The sequence below is a fragment of the Chiloscyllium plagiosum genome, unplaced genomic scaffold (assembly GCF_037043375.1).
Source record: "Chiloscyllium plagiosum isolate Xiang-an unplaced genomic scaffold, Cpla_swu_hap1 HiC_scaffold_28, whole genome shotgun sequence".
Lineage (NCBI taxonomy): Eukaryota > Metazoa > Chordata > Chondrichthyes > Orectolobiformes > Hemiscylliidae > Chiloscyllium > Chiloscyllium plagiosum.
The window spans coordinates 31,923,605-31,943,137 of record NW_028270166.1 but is presented as its reverse complement, the minus strand read 5'-3'; the positions used below and the strand labels follow the sequence as shown (position 1 = coordinate 31,943,137).

The window sequence follows — 19,533 nt, the reverse complement described above, 5'->3', positions numbered from 1 at the left end:
AATTTTGCATACCTTCCTTTTGTCTTTAACTTTTTAATTTATCAGACAGTTGGCTTTGAGGAGTCTAAGCACAACTAACTTGCTGTTGCCGAGTTGAAGTATGCATACAATATATGTTCATCTGTAACTAGTCTCTAGCTTACTCTAGTTACAATTTTCAACATTGATAACTGTTTAATGATATTTTTTAAAAATTTGCAGATGAACTCCATCCAATTCTCATCTTATCAGCCTTCCACTAAGGTTCCCTAGATGGTTGAGTAAGTTTAGAAATTTGTAGGTTTTTGTTTCTATTGTTACAGACCAGATCCGACCCCCTCCAAAATATTTGAAGAAGGTAACCTTGACCTTTTCTGATTTTTAAAGACAAAATATAAGGTGCTGTGTTCCAAATGTAGTTCAACTGCTGAAACTACGCAACGTTAAGCAACACAATTTGTTTAAACACCACCTAGTTAAAAGAAAGAGGACCTTTTTAGAATAATTTAACTCTATTGGGCTATTAACTGTATTGGCGCACCGACCTCCTACACCGCTGAGGCCAAACGCCAGCTCGCAGATACCTCCTACTGCCCCCTTGACCATGACCCCACCCCCCACCACCAAACCATCATCTCCTAGACCGTCCATAACCTCATCACCTCGGGGGATCTCCCATCCACCGCCTCCAACCTCATAGTCCCACAACCCCGCACCTCCCGCTTCTACCTCCTGCCCAAAATCCACAAACCTGACTGTCCCGGCCGACCCATTGTCTCCACCTGCTCCTGCCCCACCGAACTCATCTCCGCATACCTTGACACCGTCCTGTCCCCCTTAGTCCAAGAACTCCCCACCTACGTTCGGGACACCACCCATGCCCTCCACCTGCTCCATGATTTTCGCTTCCCCGGTCCCCAACGCCTTATTTTCACCATGGACATCCAGTCCCTGTACACCTCCATCCCCCATCACGAAGGACTCAAAGCCCTCCACTTCTTTCTTTCCCGCCATACCGACCAGTACCCTTCCACTGACACCCTCCTTCGACTGGCTGAACTGGTCCTCACCCTGAACAACTTCTCTTTCCAATCCTCCCACTTCCTCCAAACGAAAGGAGTAGCCATGGGCACCCGCATGGGCCCCAGCTATGCCTGCCTCTTCGTAGGATATGTGGAACAATCCATCTTCCGCAACTACACTGGCCCCACCCCCCACCTTTTCCTCCGCTACATCGATGACTGTATCGGCGCCGCCTCGTGCTCCCACGAGGAGGTTGAACAGTTCATCCACTTCACCAACACCTTCCACCCCGACCTCAAATTCACCTGGACAGTCTCAGATTCCTCCCTCCCCTTCCTCGACCTTTCTATTTCTATCTCAGGCGACCGAATCGACACGGACATCTACTACAAACCGACCGACTCCCACAGCTACCTGGACTACACCTCCTCCCATCCTGCCCCCTGTAAAAACGCCATCCCATTCTCCCAATTCCTTCGACTCCGCCGCATCTGCTCCCAGGAGGACCAGTTCCAAAAACGCACATCCCAGATGGCCTCCTTCTTCGAGGACCGCAATTTCCCCCCCCGACGTGGTCGAAGATGCCCTCCACCGCATCTCTTCCACTTCCCGATCCTCCGCCCTTGAACCCCGCCCCTCCAACAGCCACCAGGACAGAACCCCACTGGTCCTCACCTACCACCCCACTAACCTCCATGTACAGCGCATCATCCGCCGTCATTTCCGCCACCTCCAAACGGACCCCACCACCAAGGATATATTTCCCTCCCCTCCCCTATCAGCATTCCGTAAAGACCACTCCCTCCGTGACTCCCTCGTCAGATCCACACCCCCCACCAACCCAACCTCCACTCCCGGCACCTTCCCCTGCAACCGCAGGAGGTGCAAGACTTGCGCCCACACCTCCCCCCTCACCTCCCTCCAAGGCCCCAAAGGAAACTTCCATATCCGCCACAGATTCACCTGTACCTCCACACGTATCATCTATTGCATCCTTTGCACCCGATGTGGCCTCCTCTATATTGGGGAGACAGGCCGCCTACTTGCGGAGCGTTTCAGAGAACACCTCTGGGACACCCGGACCAACCAACCCAACCACCCTGTAGCTCAACATTTCAATTCCCCCTCCCACTCCACCAAGGATATGCAGGTCTTTGGACTCCTCCATCGTCAGACCACAGCGAAACGACGGTTGGAGGAAGAACGCCTCATCTTCCGGCTAGGAACCCTCCAACCACAAGGGATGAACTCTGATTTCACCAGTTTCCTCATTTCCCCTCCCCCCAGCCTGTCTCAGTCAAATCCATCAAATTCAGCACCGCCTTCCTAACCTGCAGTCTTCTTCCCGACCTCTCCGCCCCCACCCCAGTCTGACCTATCACCCTCACCTTGACCTCTTTCCACCTATCACATTTCCGACGCCCCTCCCCTAAGTCCCTCCTCCCTATCTTTTATCTTAGCCTGCTGGACCAACTTTCCTCATTCCTGAAGAAGGGCTAATGCCCGAAACGTCGATTCTCCTGTTCCCTAGATGCTGCCTGACCTGCTGCGCTTTTCCAGCAACACATTTCCATCTATTAACTGTATTAACCAAATGGATACAGTAACTACAATAACTATTCCGAAATAATAATAATAACGTCTCATAAACGCACCCCTTAGCAAAAAGACAGATTCAGAAATCAGATTTTCTCATATATGCAACTCAGCAGCACAGAGGAAAAAATATCAACTGAAAACCCAGCAGCCAGGAGATCTCTTACTGCTGCTTCCAACCTGGTTGAGACTCCCAACAGCAACTGATGCTGAATCTTAAAAGTTTTAAAAAAAACTAGAAATCTGCTCTGAGAGGTAGCTGTACCTATCCAGGCTGCTTCTATTGTTCCAACTTGTCTTTTTTAAGAATCCCCAAGGCCACGTGCTGTTTACTGGCTTTTCAACTAGACAGTTTGTCACCTCTGTCTTAAAGCCTTTATTTTTTAAAAAAAGACAGGACAAAACAGCTTCTTAAAGCCACAGCATTGTCACATTATCCCAGGAGTGCAATTGTAGATTTGTCTTTTGATCTGAAATGCCTAACTCCACTTCAGAATCATACTGTGGACAACATTGTGTATGTATATGCATGGTAAGGGGTTGGGGAAGCATGCCATGGACCTTTTTGACTCTTGCTGTTTTGTGCACTCTTTACTGTTTTGACTGAATAAAGGTTAATTTTTGTAACTAACTTCATAGGCTGAAAGTTCCCTGGTTGCTGCCAAAAAGCAGTTGGAAGGGGAGACGCTAATGCGAGTTGACCTGGAGAATCAGTGTCAAAGCTTGACAGAGGAACTGGCATTCAGGAAAAGTGTGTTTGAAGAGGTATGAATGTAAGCTGTCAAAAAAAACTTTACTAGTTGCTGACTAGTGCTTTTAATTTTTATTTAAATGTCCACTTAAATATTATTTATACCTTGTTATGATTTGGCCCTGTTTTTGGAGCAGCAGGTTAATTTGGATACATTAGGAAGTATTTGCATCTTGGGTTTACCTATGAAAACTCGCTTTTTATGCATTTTTAAACGTTTTTTACTTCCATAGCAAATTTGTAAAGTTTTAGTTAAATTTGCTGGTTTATCCTGTGAATAACTAATTTATTATGGATTCAAGTTTATTAAGCTCCAAAACCCCTGCAGCAAATACACAATTTATAATGCTCGTTTTTAAAAATAGAATTCCTATTTGATCTATGGTAATCTGTAATCTTTCTTTTCAAATACTGCACAAATTGTAATACAAACCTAATGAGCCTATCTTAATATAGGAAGTGCGTGAAACTAAGAAGAGACAGGATCGGCGTGTAGTTGAGGTTGACTCTGCACGAAAGGTTGATTATGAATCCAAATTGGCAGAGGCCCTTCAAGACCTTCGAAAACAGCATGAGGATCAAGTGAGACAATACAAGGAAGACTTGGAGCAAACTTTCCAAGCCAAGGTAACTGGGTTTACTCTAATCTGGTAATGTAGCTAACATTTTTAATCTCTTGAATCTTGCTTTGATCTGTTGTATTTTTGATTAGCCAATAGATTTGTGAAAGTCAGTTCCAGTTTGATTCTTTTGATTTGACTTTGCATATTTTAAACTTTAATAGCTGGAAAATGCTAAAATAGCATATGATAGAAATGACAAAGCAATGGGCACAGCAAGGGAAGAACTGCAGGAGGCATACCTCCGAATTGAGAGTCTTAACTACCAACTTGGGACCCTGCAGAAGCAGGTAAGCAATTAACAACAATGCATATGGTATAGTTTTGGATTTTTAAGAGGATGTTGGTTAAGAATATTTTTTTTAGCACTATTCACAAGGTTGCACTTACTAGCCAGCTTTAAGATCGGCTGTTGCCAAATGTGAGTTACTGCATTTTGGAAAGGCAAATCCAGGCAGGACTTGTACACTTAATAGTAAGTTCCTGGGGAGTGTTGCTGAATAAAGAGACCTTGGAGTGCAGGTTCATAGTTCTCTGAAAGTGGAGTTGCAGGTAGATAGGATAGTGAAGAAAGTGTTCGGTATGCTTTCTTTTATTGGTCAGAGCATTGACTATAGGAGTTGGGAGGTCATGTTGAGGTTGTACAGGACACTGGTTTTTTGTTTTTTTTTCTTTTGGAGTGTTGTGTGCAATTCTGGTCTTCCTCCTACAGGAAAGATGTCATGAAACTTGAAAGGGTTCAGAAGAAATTTACAAAGATGTTGCCACGGGTTGGATGATTTGAGCTATAGGGAGAGATTGGATAGGCCAGTCGAAGGCTAAGGGGTGACCTTTAGAGGTTTATAAATCAAGAGGGGGAAAATTTTAAGAGGCCTAGGGAGCAACTTTTTCTCACACAGGGTGGTGTGTGTGTGGGGGGGGGGGGCGGGGGGCATGAGCTGTAAGAGGAGGTGGTAGAAGCTGGTACAATTACGACCTGTGCCCATTCAGATTCCTTTTACGTGAATAGGAAAAGTTTAGAGGGATATGGGTCAAGTGCTGGCAAATGGGACTAGATTGGTCAGCGTGAGCCAGTTGGACCGAAGGGTTTGTTTCCATGCTGTACATCTTTGACTCTGACTCTATTCAAAACATTCAGGGATAGTGTAGGATTGACATTTTGTATATACCAGCCTGGAGAGAGTGCCAGGTTCTCTTATTTTCTCAAATAGCTGTTCACTTTTTCATAATTGCCCCTTTAGGATTGTGAGCTGCTATTTTGGTATTGGCTTTGTGAACTAGTGTTTGTAAATTAACTAATCGTTTTTGAATTGTTAAAACTGTCGTATGGATTGCTGGTTCCAGAATCATAACTTGTATACAGAGAGAGCGCGATATTAATGGGCTAATGCTAGTTTTGGTTTCTACATTGAACCACCTAAGCATTAGCATTTTTGTCTGTTTAGAAATTTAGTTAGGTTTTGATTCAGAAATCTGAATTTAATCGGACTAAACCTTGCTACAAAGTATGTTGTGCTGCCCTATTGGCAATTTTCCTACACAAGCTCACTTTTAAAACATAATGTAATCCTGCTGACCTTCTAAATGCTACACCTAATGCTGTTGCAAGTGGTCACTGTATGGCAATGAAATACCACAGACTGTTGTTTTTGTGAGCTTTTCATTGAAACTCAAGTTTGGATATTGAGGGACATCTCTTACATTTTGTGTTAATGGCAAATTATTCTAGTCTAATTGTTTTTCAATCAAACATTTTCATAGTCTGCTGCTTCCGAGGCTCGAATTAGGGAGTTGGAAGAGATGCTTGCTAATGATCGTGATAAATATCGTAAGATGTTGGAGGCACGAGACCGAGAAATGGCTGAGCTGAGGGATACTATGGAGGTGCAGTTGCAGGAATACGAAGACCTCCTTGATGTCAAACTGGCACTTGACATGGAAATTCAAGCCTACCGTAAACTCCTGGAAGGCGAGGAAGAGAGGTAGTTGTAGCTATAATCTAACTGGAGTATGGTTGTAAAGGTTTGTTTTTTTCTTTTCAGCCAAACATTTTTATATTGGAGTTGAAATAAATCAAAGTTGAGACTAAGAATAAAAGGGTGTGAATATTTTACAGACTTCACAGTATTTACTAATATAATGTAAGTTGATTTTTTCCTAATACCTTGTTTTTGAGATTTAGCTTCGACCATACCCTAAATCTGGACATAAAGTCACTGACTTTAAGCAGCAGGGAGAATCTCTGAAGCATTTACCTTTTTTTTTCTTGAACTAAAAAACTTTGCAATTTTATTGTCCATTGGATTTTTTTAAAGTTTTTTTGATTTTCTGGTGTAAGTGGAATAGACACTCAGCCAAAGAATTTATTAGGAGGCTGATCTCCTAAAATCCAGCATTGACTGTGGAGGGAGAGGTGGTTGGAAGGAATTTCAGAATGCAGTATCTAGCCTGTTGAAGGCACACTGTTCCTTTTTATCAACCCACCCTTTTTATTCTCTTAACTGTGCCTTCCCCTCACCATCTGTAAAAACAGGATACTGCAGAACTGAAAAGTTGACCAAGCTAGGTTAGAGGACTTGTTTTTACAAGTAACTTTTGTGGGATAAAATGTAGACTCTGTTGACTTTTTGGCTGAACTGAAGTTAATGGACAACATTTTAAAAATAGGAAGTTGGTTGTGAATAATGTCTTTCGAGGTGGCTGTGTAGGTGAGTTTCAGTGCAGTAGTTATTGCTGTAACTCTGGTGCAGTATTGAAGAAAGATCCTGTGCTCTGCCCTTTGTTAAAAGATCACTTGAGCAATAGTTAAGTGTGGTATTTTAGCTGTAGAATGGAATATGGTAAATGACCTCCATCTTCCTGGGGTTTTGGGAGAAATCTATAGACGATCCAAGAATAGATTTACAAATGCATTTGTGGTGCTGAGGTAAAGTTGGCTCTTGTGTCCTTTTGTGCTCGAGATCCCTGGTTGCAGAAGTTGGATGTTGTCACTGATAACTATTCAGTGAAGGTAGACAGGATGAAAAAGAAAATGTCAGATGATCTGATCATGTGGTTTGAGTGTGAAACCGTGAGGGCTGGATAGTAGAGGAGATTCTCCTTCAGAAGGAAACAAATTCCAAGGACTTGAGGTGCAGTGAGAAAATGGATGTTATCCTAAATTGGTTTTTTTATTAAAGTGCTAATCTTATGCTGAAGAAAGGGAATTGTCCATAATCCTAAAACAGTTGGAGAGGAATGTTAAGTCCTTGGCTGCTCCAGCAGGTTAGGCTAAATGAGTTGGGTAACATGAGCAAGGTCAATACTGAACCCTGACGGATTGAAAAGGTTTTACCATTTCCTTTTCAAGAACCGGGCATTCTTTCTCTCTGGTAAACCCATGTAATATTAAATCTTGAGGATGAGGGATTGAATTTGACCTGATCAGTGATCAATGCTACTGGTAATGACGACATTTTAAAGAATGTGGGTATGAAAATTTCTGAGCGACCCTTTTTAGAGCAGAAAGGACAACGGTACAGAGTGGAAATTGGAATTGGTAAAGATGAATAGTTGGTGCAGATTAAGGAAGGGACTAGATGAGTAGTGAGGGGCACAGAATAGTCAGTTTTATGAAGGAGTTGTGGTTAAGTGACCATAGTGCAATTTTAGTCATGTTCGTATCAGTGATGCTGTAATTTAGCTAATTGGTGAAGTTGGTGGCCTGGTTTGGAATACCATGCATACAATCCATAGCCCAACTACTTAAATGAAATCCTCATAATAAGATGGTGAACAGTGTAGCCTTCTTTTAAAGAGTAATATATATTCCTGACAGATGTCCTTTGACTGATTTTTGGTTGCTCATGTCACCAGAAGCTGAATTGAAATATTGAATTAGTAGAAACACTGATGTATAGTGTGGACCATTGGTTATTAATTAACTGTCAAAACTAATTATCATTTTTAAAAATATCGTCACTCCTTGTCATGAACACGTGCACCTTGTCACTGATGTCTCTAAACTCTCATCCTGAACAAGCTAGCAACTCATCTATATTCTCTCCCCCTCTTTGTTCTGTAGTACACTTCATTTCCCAAATAATAAACATGCGTATCTAATTGTCAATGTGCACAACTACTCCACATTTTGCTTGACTTAAGCCCCTGCTTGATTCCAATCTTTTCCATAGGATGTAGAAACAGTGTTGTACAGTTCAAAAAATTACCTCCATTTAAACTCCCCAACAGCAGTCAGAGCACCCCTACAATTGGCTTCTCTATCATTTTTGACCCCTGCACCCCAACATCTGTATTTAGCCACTACCTGTGGAGCTAGGTTCTTTGTGAACATAGGTACCTGGTCTTACCTTTTTTTGAATGTCTTTCTAATTCTTCCACTGTTTTATGTTTATCAATTTTTTTAAAAATTCAATCCTGGAGGAGTTGTAACTCTGTTGCTCTTAAGCATTTGAGATAACTGAAGTCATTCTTTTTTTTTTATAAAGAGTGAGTGTGTCCCCAATTATTGTCTCTGGTTGAAACATGTTTGCAATCCACTTGAACCCAAAACTGCATCACTACAAGGCAACCATGTACTTGCTGACTATGTTCATTAGTTCCAAGATGAAATTTTAATTTTAATCCTGTGTTCAGACTTCTTTGACCTCTCCATCAGATAGAAATCTAATCTGAAACCAACAATATTTGGGAATCCATTGTTTCCCTGCTCTGGCCTTTTGTTTTGTGTATCCCAATATTAATTTGTTTACAATGCTTTCAGCTCTGCCTATTTAACACACTTTCTATTTCCTAGCTTTCTCTCCTGGTTCTCAGTGCAAAGTACTTTAAGCCTTCTGTGTAGCGAGGTGTCATGCTAAATTTTGCTGCTGTGGCTGGACAATAGAAGGTAGAGTAGCAATAGTTTGAGTGGCGAGACTTTTTTTAAAAAATGAGAATGTGCCAAGTGTGCACAGTGAGATGCAAATAATGGGGATCAGGCCTGAGCTTGTATGAATGTCAGTCTGAAGAAGATGAATGAATCAAAGCCATTTTTCTGTTTTTGATTTTCAGATTGAAGCTGTCTCCAAGTCCTTCCTCTCGAGTCACAGTGTCCCGTGCTACATCCAGCAGTGCTGTTCACACATCCCGAGCCAAGCGCAAGCGTGTAGAAATAGAAGAACCTCGTGAAAGTAGCAGTCATATACAGCAGACTCATTCCAGCAGTGGCTTGATAAGTATTGAGCCAACTGATCTTGAGGGAAAATTTGTTTGTCTCAGCAATAAATCTGAGAAGGTTAGTTCCAAGAGAAGTGTGAAGTCTTTTGGTTTATCTTTTTTTATAAAAACACCTAATGTGTTGACGTGTTGTTGTAGACTTGCAATTGACCTGGTAGCGTTTGGATTCTTAGATTCTTCTGGGTGCTGTGAAAAATAGTGCTCCTCAGTAGTTCAAAATGTTATTCACCTTCCCAGGTCATGTGGCTGTACATGAGTGGTTAGGCCACTTTTGGAATACTGTGTGCAGTTCTGGTGACCCTCCTATTGAAAGGATGTTGTGAAACTTGAAAGGGTTCAGAAAAGACTTCCAAGGATGTTTGGAGGATTTGAGCTATAGGGAGAGGCCGAAATAGGCTGGGGTTGTTTTCCTTGAGCGTTTGGGGCTGGGGGATGACCTTATGGAGGTCTATAAAATTGAGGCACATGGATAGGGTAAATAGGCAAGGTATTTTTCCTGGGGTGGTAGAGTCCAGAACTCGAGGGCATAGGTTTAAGGTGAGAGGGGAAAGATTTAAAGGGATGTAAGAGGCACCAATTTCAGGGTGGTGTGTATTGAATGAGCTGCCAGAGAAAGTGGTGGAGGCTGGGATAATTACAACATTTTTAAAAAGCACCTGAAGGGGTTTAGAGGGATATGAACCAAGTGCTGGTTATCCTGTTAGGCATGGATGAGTTGGACCGAAGGGTCTATTTCCATGCTGTACATCTGACTCTAAATTAAGGATTTGATGCAGTTTCTTTAGCGTTAATGTCACTGGCCTAGTATTCCAGAGTCACGGACCAACATTTTTGAGATGTGGTGAGATGGTGATATTTAAACGAAATAAAAATCTCAAAAGCTAGTCTAATGATCATGTAACAATTACTGTTTCAGAAAACTGTGAATCCGTTTCCTTTTTAGAGACCAGAGATATGACTTTTGCATGGTCTGACTAATATGTGAACCTACAACAATGTAGTTGGATCCTAATTGCTCTCCATTGCAAGCCACTCCAGTTGTCAGTCCATCTGCTACAAGACTCATGAAAGCAGTTTTAAACTGGTTGGACTCTGACACTAATCTGATACTACAATAAACCCCAGCTATGCTGACAAAGACTTCCTTGTTAGTCTCTGAGGCCTTGTGCCAAAATTAGAGCTGATCCATAGACTAATAAAGCAGCATCCTGATTCTGTGTGTAAAATACAACTTGGTGTGTGCATGTCTGTCTGATCCATACTCCACTGTCACTGTCCCTGGGTATGCCCTTTCCGATTAGCAGGACAAATCTACCAGAGATGGCAGGACAACATACAGTAGGGACGGAGTTTTCACAGGCATCTTCAGCATTGACTCCAGACTCCCATTATGTTTCATGGCATCAGCTCAAACTCTGTCAAGGAAATCTCTTGACTATTACTTATTGCACCTCCATGGCTCATTTGAGGAACTGTACTCTATGTACACCATTTAAAGGAAGCACAGAGGGTGCAAGGACTGTAGAGGACATTCAGTATCCACACATTGCAAGTCACTCAACACAACAACTGGCCAAGTCCTAAAGGACAAAGCTAATCAACTGAACCTGTGACAACAGGAGGGGACCAACAAGATGGGAAAATGTCTCCTATCTCCTGTCTTCACGAGTCTACCTATTGCAGGTGCATCTGTCCGCGACTTTATAATGGCTGTTTCTAATGTTGCTATCATTGTGGAGACAAATTCCTGTCTGCACACTCGGGATGCTCTCCTCTGTTCACTACCGCCATCCTAAGTGGGAAAGACTTCATACTTTATACTGGGTATAATTAATTCACTGCTACTCTTACGTACAGGATCAACCACTTGGTGGCTGGAGACTGAAGAGGCAAATTGGAGATGGGGAGGAAATGGTATACAAGTTCACTCCCAAGTACACTCTGAAGGCTGGTCAGGAAGTCAAAGTGAGTTGCACATTTATAGTATAAAACATTTTAAGTATGCAGAATTAGTTGTCAGAAATTGGATTGTCACTATAATGCTGAGAGTAATAATGCTAACAATACTAAAATGGTGGTGTACCTGCAGAAGAGAGAAATACTAGAGTTATGTAAAACAACTGGATATGGGGCTAGCATGCTTTGTTACTCAGCTGCAATTGCAAATATTTCAGCAATTGTGGAAAAATGGTGTTCGGGGAGATAAATTGCATGTTTGACTAAATGGGAAGTGACTTGATGAAAGCATCACAAAGTAGGTGGGATTAATTTCCAATATAAAGGGACAATTAAAACATCATGACCTTGTTTGCTTCACTAAAGTAGAGTGATTCAATCCCTTAGTTCTCAGGAAAAATCTTTTGCAACAGTTTGCCATTGTCCAAAATGTATTAAATTTTGTCTTGTGTAGATATGGAGTGCAGATGCTGGTAAAGCCCATAGTCCTCCTACTGACCTTCTGTGGAAGAATCATAGCTGGGGCACTGGTGATGAGATTAAGACTGTCCTTGTCAACTCTGACGGAGAGGTATAGCTGATAGACATTTTCTACTGGTGTTAAATTCTGAATTTTCCCATGCATAAATTTTATCACATTTATGAAAAACTTGTTCTTGTTTGCTTAAATTTGTAGCGTGATTATGAAATGAGCTTCAGATCTTTTCCCTTGCATGGTAAAGACAATTCACTTAACCTCTGCAGCATTGCCCAGTTCTGTCTCCATGAAATTTTTAGTATTCATTATATGCACCGTTCAAATTAGCAACTTCTCCAAGACATTGTTTCTCCTGTGTATGTTGTCCCTGTAAAGGTGTGATTGTTCCCAGGTATGGTCTTGTGTCACTATCTAAGTAGTTATTTTGATTGGAGCTGATCAATGCATTATTTAGTGAATAGCCCCATTCCTGACACTTTTTTTTTTATTTATGGTTGAAGGAGTACAGTAGTATTTTTTTAACTGAAGATGATTAGGTCAAAGACTAAACCTCTTGCATTGATGAATGACCATCAATGGACTGCAACGTCTAATTCATGAACTTTTTTTTTCCCTTCCATTTTGGTCTCTTATGGAATGTTCAAATGAATTTCATTGCAGCACTGCTAACTTTAGTTCATTTCTGATGGGTCTTAAGTATGAAACGTCACCTCTTTGAACAAAGGTCCACTTTGGTTATGTTTTTCTGTTTAGCTCAATATTACTGTAGTCAGTCACTCTGTGGTTGATTTTAAATCCAGTTTTTATGCATAACCACAAAATATTGTGATTGCAATTACATCTATTTCCTGTAATGAGCATTTTGCTCACCAGGCAACAAATACATTGGAGTTCTTGTTATCTCTTCGGTCAAGTTAACAGTAATGTTAGTGCAGCTGCTAATGAATAACTTTTTTTGGCATCTTTTTAATGCAGACTTATTCTGAAGAAAATACACTTTTATTTTTAAAGAAAAACACATACTTCTGGATTAATGGTGAGTTACTTTAAAGCTTTAGTAACCCAACTTGAATTTCCTCCTTGTGCAGGAAGTTGCAGTAAGAAATCTCCGAAAAACTTACCATGAAGATGTGGAGGAAGAAGCTGAATTTGGAGAGGAAGATCTTTTCCATCAGCAGGTAAAGTGAAAGTTTTTTTTTTGTTTTAAAAAGAAATTGCTGACAGCCCTTGGGCTAGAAAGAGATCATCAGTTTGAAACATATCCACTCTCTGGGAAATCTGGACCAATCTGTGATCCAACCATTTTAACAGAAGGGATTTCTGCATTTCTGAGAGGACATTTGAGCTCCTGTTTCCTTCAGAAATGCAGGGCCATGCTTCCATTCTGACACTATCTTTTGTAGCATACATTGGTCAGAAGAAGTAAATAAACACAACCCCTTTACATAGCAATCAAGCTGAAATATTCTGAAAGCTAAAGCGTATGTATATAAGATAGTGTGATGCTAGTGTGTCACGTTGGAGAGATTGAAGGTGGCCAGGTAAGTTTTTTTTTTGTTATGGCAGATTGAGGTAGACTGGGGATTTGGGTGCAGTGTTGGCTCTTTTGAGGTACATAAGTGGTTGGAAGTGGTGTGGCTCAGGGTGTGAGACAAGTATGTGTTCTCTAGAAGAATTGCCCAGAGGAAAATTCAATTTCTAAGGCAACCTCAAGTCTAAGATGTGATTCTAGAGCCTCCCCACATGCAACTTCTATCTGTGCTGGCATAATTATTACCTAGCAGAAAACCTACCCCATTAAACTTTAAATGTGAACCCTGAATCATAAGGTTTGGGGTTAGAATGAGTGACCCACACATCTACTTGCCCAGCTGTTATTGACCAGTATATTTCAATTTCCTTTTGAAAATAGCTAACACTTTAAATATTTTATTGCCAACTGCTTAAAATCAAAAGCACTTAGACCAAATTACTGTTTATATCTGCTTGACTTCCTGAAGTTCCAATTTCTTTTTTTTAATTTGGCTTTCTAGAATCTGCAATATTTTTAAATTATCTATTAAGTAACATTTTGAACCTAAACATGTTCAGAAATATTTTTCTGAACCAAATACTTTCATGACCACCTCCAATCAATAGCTACCATGTGTCCTGGTTTTCCATGCAGAATTTCAATCTCTCATATGTAGTGTGATTTGTCTATCTCATTACCAACCATGTAGATTTGGATTGGAACTTAATATGGCATGAATACAAATTTATATTTTACTCACTGGTTTGAATAGGTGTGGGAGTTTAAATATAAACTTATTTCAGTTACGATTTATTATGTTTTTCAACAATTCTTTTTATTTTAGGGTGACCCAAGGACCACTTCCCGGCAATGTGCAGTCATGTGATCCAAATTTACTGTTCATTCAGGAGAAAACAACTCCCTTTTATCCAGAGCCACTGAGAAATATTTTTGTACACTGTTTTTCTTTAATGTTTCAAAACCATTCTAGTTTAGTACTTTTATGACCATTTTGTTTTAATTTGTAAAACCTGAGTTCTGAAGGGGTATTTTTAAGATTTTTTTGGCAAAACACTTCTTCAAATATGATGTTTAAAAACAGGTAACTAAAATTTTACACGGGGGTGGGAAGGAGGTGGACTTTTTTAGTCATGTGACCTTGTGTACAGGTATGGGTTCATACATCTGGGATTTAGCCATGGAACTGCATCACAACTGTGTATTAATCAGAATTTGGTTATTCTGCAGTTTTTCAAACCCAAAGGGTTGTAAAAACTCCACCAAATTGGTGCTAGCCTAATACCCAGACAAAATTAACATTAGGGGTTTGAAACTCCTTCAAAGCTGTAGGTGGAGTATTCTGTACTCCACTGCAGAATTCTCAGGTGTTTTACAGAAATCATGCAAAAAAGATTTCTACTGTGATCCTGCCCATTTTATTTGGCTATTCTGTACAAATACTGCCACACTGAAACTGGTATACGTAATCCATAAGAAGTTATAATATGGAACGTGAACTGCTGAAATGCCTGAATAGTCACTGATCTGGAAATGAGCCGAGATGATGATATTTTAATTGGATGAATTGTGTGATCATGTGCATTTATTAAATGGAAATGTAAGTGTTGCATGAAAAACAGCAGAATACACCAAAAGTTTTATTTTAATCTTAAGTGCTGCATTGCTCTCATTTTCATAGCAAAGCCTGAAACTTGTTAGTGTCATTGAAGTTATTTCTGTTAAGTGTCTAATTATTTGAATTCTTTGTTTTAAAAGTAATTTGGGTACTTTTACTGGCTGGTGTATTGATATTTGGATGGTGGCTTATGGAAGCTTTTTTTAATTGCTTGATGGCTGGTTAGTACTTAACTGACAATTTTGTATTAGCTTGCTTCTTTAGTAGCTTATTAGATTGCCTTCTAACTGAAAATTGAGTGAAAAATGTTTCTCAGCAGAGGGACAGATATGAAGCTTAATCTGACAAGATAGTCTAGTAGTTCAGAAACCATCTTAATTTGAAAACTCATGTTTAATAAATCATTAAAGCCAGTATCCAATGTTATAAGTAACAGCAAAATCATAAATTTTGGCACTATTCAAGATCAAAAAATGCTGTCAAACTAAAGTGTTTTAAAAGGTAGCACAATCTTGTACAAAGCAAAGTGTTTATTTCACAGGAAGCAAAGTTTTCAAGGAATGTGACTACTTAACTTCTAAGCAATAACATAGTGGAAAACAGTTTGCAGTTAACCCTTTAATATTCCTCTTGGTGTAATTTGTCCCATGAGTTTTCAGTTATGTACTTTTGTGGGGAGGGGATTACAAAAATCATCATTGTACTTTTAAGGATAGACAGATTTTTAAATACTGTACCTGTACAGTTAGTGTATGGAGGGGTGGTGGGGAAGTTGTCATGCTCACACTAATGTTTTATCCAACATACTTTGATTTAATATATCATATATATGGTTAAACTTTATGCTTATCCCTCATTTTTATAAACTTAAATTCTGTTTCTCAGATACTTCTATAGGTTGAATACAAATTGAATGTTAAGATTAAATAGAATTTCTTTAAATACATGTATCTAATAGTTCTAGTTTACAATATTAGTGGCTTTTCATAAATTTATGGTTGTCTTAGTATATTAGAATTGACTTTGAAAAGTAGAATTAAGTGCCCTAAATTTGATGTTGCTGAGAAACTTATGGCCTGAGAAACAGAATTTTAGATAAAGCCTTATGCTTTTATATTAAACTTTTGAATTATAGTAGATGGTCTCTTTAAAAAAAAATCATGTGCACATTGTTTCTTTAAACAAGGTATAATATACGGATAAAAATCATGAAGCACATTGCTGTGAGGTTTCTTAAACCTTTTTTGAAAGGCTTCGTTGCAAGGTTTCTGGTGTTTCCCTTGTAAAATCAAACACTTTTTTTTTCCATTGATTAAAAAGAAACCCATAAAGCACACATGGAATTCGGTTTGATTCATTTTGAGGTTTTACATTTGAATGTTTGTAATTTCTCTGTCCCTCTCCTTCCTTTCTTTAACATCCCTTTTTTCCTCTCCTATTTCTCCCTGTCTCTCTCCAAATTGCACAGCAGCATAGTGGTGAATTTGCCAGACTAGTATTCAGGAAATATGCATTCTTATCTGGTTTGGTATGTGTGTAATCACTCCAGACTCTTGGTAATGTATTTGACTCTTACCTGTTCCCTGAAATTATCTATCTAACAAGTCACTTGGGGGCAATTGGACATGGTTAATAGCCTTTCCAGCAAAATTGAAGTCAAAGGATTTAATCCTAATTTTACCAGAGGCGCAAGATTTTTTTTTCAAACAAATAAACTACAATCAAATGGAATGCCTAAACTTACCTTTTTAAACTTGACAGAAAAGTATACTCGCTCTACTTGTTTTATAATAAATAAAAATTCATTGGTCATCTGAATTATTAATGTGTTGGTATTTTTGAGCAATGAAAGACAATATTATTTCACCTTTTTTGTGATTAAAATACTGTTTAGATTATGTGATTTGAAGGTGCGGTATCTTTTTGGCCTAGATTAGTTTGAGTTGTATGTTAATGATCTACTTGAGTATCAGCTACATCAGGAACTATTGCTGCCTCTTGAAGCTGGCATTAGTATATGAAGTACCCTGAATAGACTAAACTCTAAATGAAAAAGGTGCTGCACCTAGAACACAATCAATAGAATTGACACACTCATGAATATTACTGCAAGTGGAACTTCAATTTGTCCTTGTAACGTAAGTATTTGCTTTTACTTAAGTAAAGGGAACTTAAATTTGCATTTTACTCTTGGATTGGAAAATGTCTCTTCACCAAATAAACCAGTCTCATTACTCAGATTATTTGCTGGTATGGCAATGACATGCCAAAATATAATGTTCTGTGTGAAACTTGTAAGCATTTTATAACTGGAATTTTTTTTTGAGCATTCAATAAATGTGATTTTGCTTATTTTGAAATTGTATGTTTTTTGTTATTAAGCAGTTTCTGTCTTATGAGTTTCAAAAAAACATCTGATGTTTTATGGCAGGATGATTGATTGAGAAGTGATCATGATACAATGAGGACAAGACTGAACATTTTTTTCCAAAATAAGTTTTTGAATTCTTAGAGCCATACAGTATGGAAACCGACTCTTTGGCATAATTTGTCCATGCTGACCCAGTTTACTCAACTGAACTAATCCCGTATGCCTGCATGTGGCCCATATTCCCCTCAAACATTCGTCCGTGTATCCGTCCAAATGTCTTTTGAATGTTATTGTATCTCCTTCTACCACTTTCTCTGGCAGCTTGTTCATATGCACCAGTGTGACAATGTTGCCCCTTGGGTCCTTTTTTTTTTTTTAAATCTTTTTTTTCCCCTCGTACCTTAAACCTGTGCCCTCTAGTTATGCAATCCCCTATCCTGGGGAAAAGAACTTGGCTATTCACCTTATCTATCCCCCATGTGATTTTGTAAACTGCTAGAAGGTCACCCCTCAGTCTCTAGCATTTCAGGGGAAAAGAAATCCCAGCTTCTCATAACTCAAACCCTCCGGCCTTGGTAACATCCTTAAATCCTTTTTGCACTTTTCCAGTTTAATGTCACCTTGCTATAGGAAGGATGTTCAGAATTGTACACAGTACTCCAAATGTGGCCGTACCAATGTCTTGTACAGCCATAACATGATGTCTCAATTCCTAAACTAGATGTTCTGACTGAAGGCAAGCAGGTCAAATGCTTTTCTCACCACTTTGTCTAACTATGACACCACTTTCAAAAGAAGAACAATGTACCTGTACTCCTAGGTGTCTGTTTGACAGCAGTCCTCAGTGCCCTATCATTAATCTGTCCTGGTTTGTCTTAGCAAAATGCAATACCTCCCACTTAACTGAATTAAATTCCATCTGCCATTCCTTGACACACTGGCCCAGTTAATTTTGCTTTAATATAATGTAAACTGAAATATGTTGTGGTTCTGTTCGCCGAGCTGGAAATTTTTGTTGCAAACGTTTCGTCCCCTGTCTAGGTGACATCCTCAGTGCTTGGGAACCTCCTGCGAAGTGCTTCTGTGGTGTTTCCTCTGGCATTTATAGTGGCCTGTCCCTACCGCTTCCGGTTGTCAATTTCAGCTGTCCGCTGTAGTGGCCGGTATATTGGGTCCAGGTCGATGTGTTTGTTGGAGTTTGTGGATGAGTGCCAAGCTTCTAGGAATTCCCTGGCTGTTCTTTGTTTGGCTTGCCCTATAATGGTAGTGTTGTCCCAGTCGAATTCATGTTGCTTGTCGTCTGCGTGTGTGGCTACTAAGGATAGCTGGTCGTGGCGTTTCGTGGCTAGTTGATGTTCATGGATACGGATCGTTAGCTGTCTTCTTGTTTGTCCTATATAATGTTTTGTGCAGTCCTTGCATGGGACTGTCCTCGTTCCGTTGTCTTTCTCTTAGGCATCTGTTGATGAAATTGCGCGGGTATCTGTTTTTAGCGAATACCTTGTACAGATGTTCCTCTTCCTCTTTTTGCAGTTCTGGTGTGCTGCAGTGTGTTGTGGCCCTTTTGAATAGTGTCTTGATGCAACTTCGTTTGTGTGTTGGGGTGGTTGCTTTCATAGTTCAGGACTTGGTCTGTGTGTGTGGCTTTCCTGTATACCTTTGTGGTGAATTCTCCGTTCGGTGTTCTCTGTACCATCACGTCTAGGAATGGGAGTTGGTTATCCTTTTCTTCTCTCGTGAATCGGATTCCTGTGAGTGTGGCGTTGATGATCCGGTGTGTTTTCTCTATTTCTGTGTTTTTAATGATTTACAAAGGTGTCATCAACATATCTGACCCAGAGTTTGGGTTGAATTTGTGGTAAGACTGCTTCTGCTGTGAGTCCAGAGATCGGTGATCCCATGGGTGTTCCATTGATTTGTTCGTATATCTGGTTGTTGAATGTGAAGTGTGTTGTGAGGCACAAGTCCAGTAGTTTGAGTATGCCGTCTTTGTTGATAGGTTCAACGTCCTGTTGTCTGTTCTGTATGTCCAGCAGGTTGGCTATTATTTCTCTGGCTAGGGTTTTGTCAATAGAGGTGAACAGTGCCATTACGTCAAATGAGACCATAGTTTCTTCCTTGTCTGTGTATATTTCTGACCCAAAGGACTAGCCACACTACCATACATCAGGAGCATTTCAGAACTGACAGCCAGACTACTGCGACCACTAGAACTTATAACAGCACACAAACCAACAGCCACCCTCAGACAACAATTCACCAGAACGAAGGACCCGATACCCAGCATGAGCAAGACGAATGTAGTGTACAAAATCCCATGCAAGGACTGCACAAAACACTATATAGGACAAACAGGAAACACCACAGAAGCGCTTCACTGGAGGCTCCCAAGC

At 40.0% G+C, this 19,533-nt stretch overlaps 1 protein-coding gene across 2 annotated transcripts in view; it reads left to right on the top strand.

Annotated features, from left to right (window-relative positions):
• Positions 1-17,121, top strand: part of lmnb2 (lamin B2) — a 35,598-nt gene extending 18,477 nt beyond the window's left edge. For both annotated transcript variants that reach the window (XM_043721034.2, XM_087976095.1), the window contains exons 3-11: positions 3,238-3,363; positions 3,806-3,976; positions 4,134-4,259; positions 5,731-5,951; positions 9,022-9,244; positions 11,044-11,151; positions 11,597-11,713; positions 12,709-12,798; positions 13,978-17,121. In XM_043721034.2, the coding sequence (XP_043576969.1) occupies positions 3,238-3,363; positions 3,806-3,976; positions 4,134-4,259; positions 5,731-5,951; positions 9,022-9,244; positions 11,044-11,151; positions 11,597-11,713; positions 12,709-12,798; positions 13,978-14,019 (1,224 nt within the window). In that variant the 3' untranslated portion in view covers positions 14,020-17,121. The remainder of the gene's footprint in view (positions 1-3,237; positions 3,364-3,805; positions 3,977-4,133; positions 4,260-5,730; positions 5,952-9,021; positions 9,245-11,043; positions 11,152-11,596; positions 11,714-12,708; positions 12,799-13,977) is intronic.
• Positions 17,122-19,533: the final 2,412 nt, after the last annotated feature.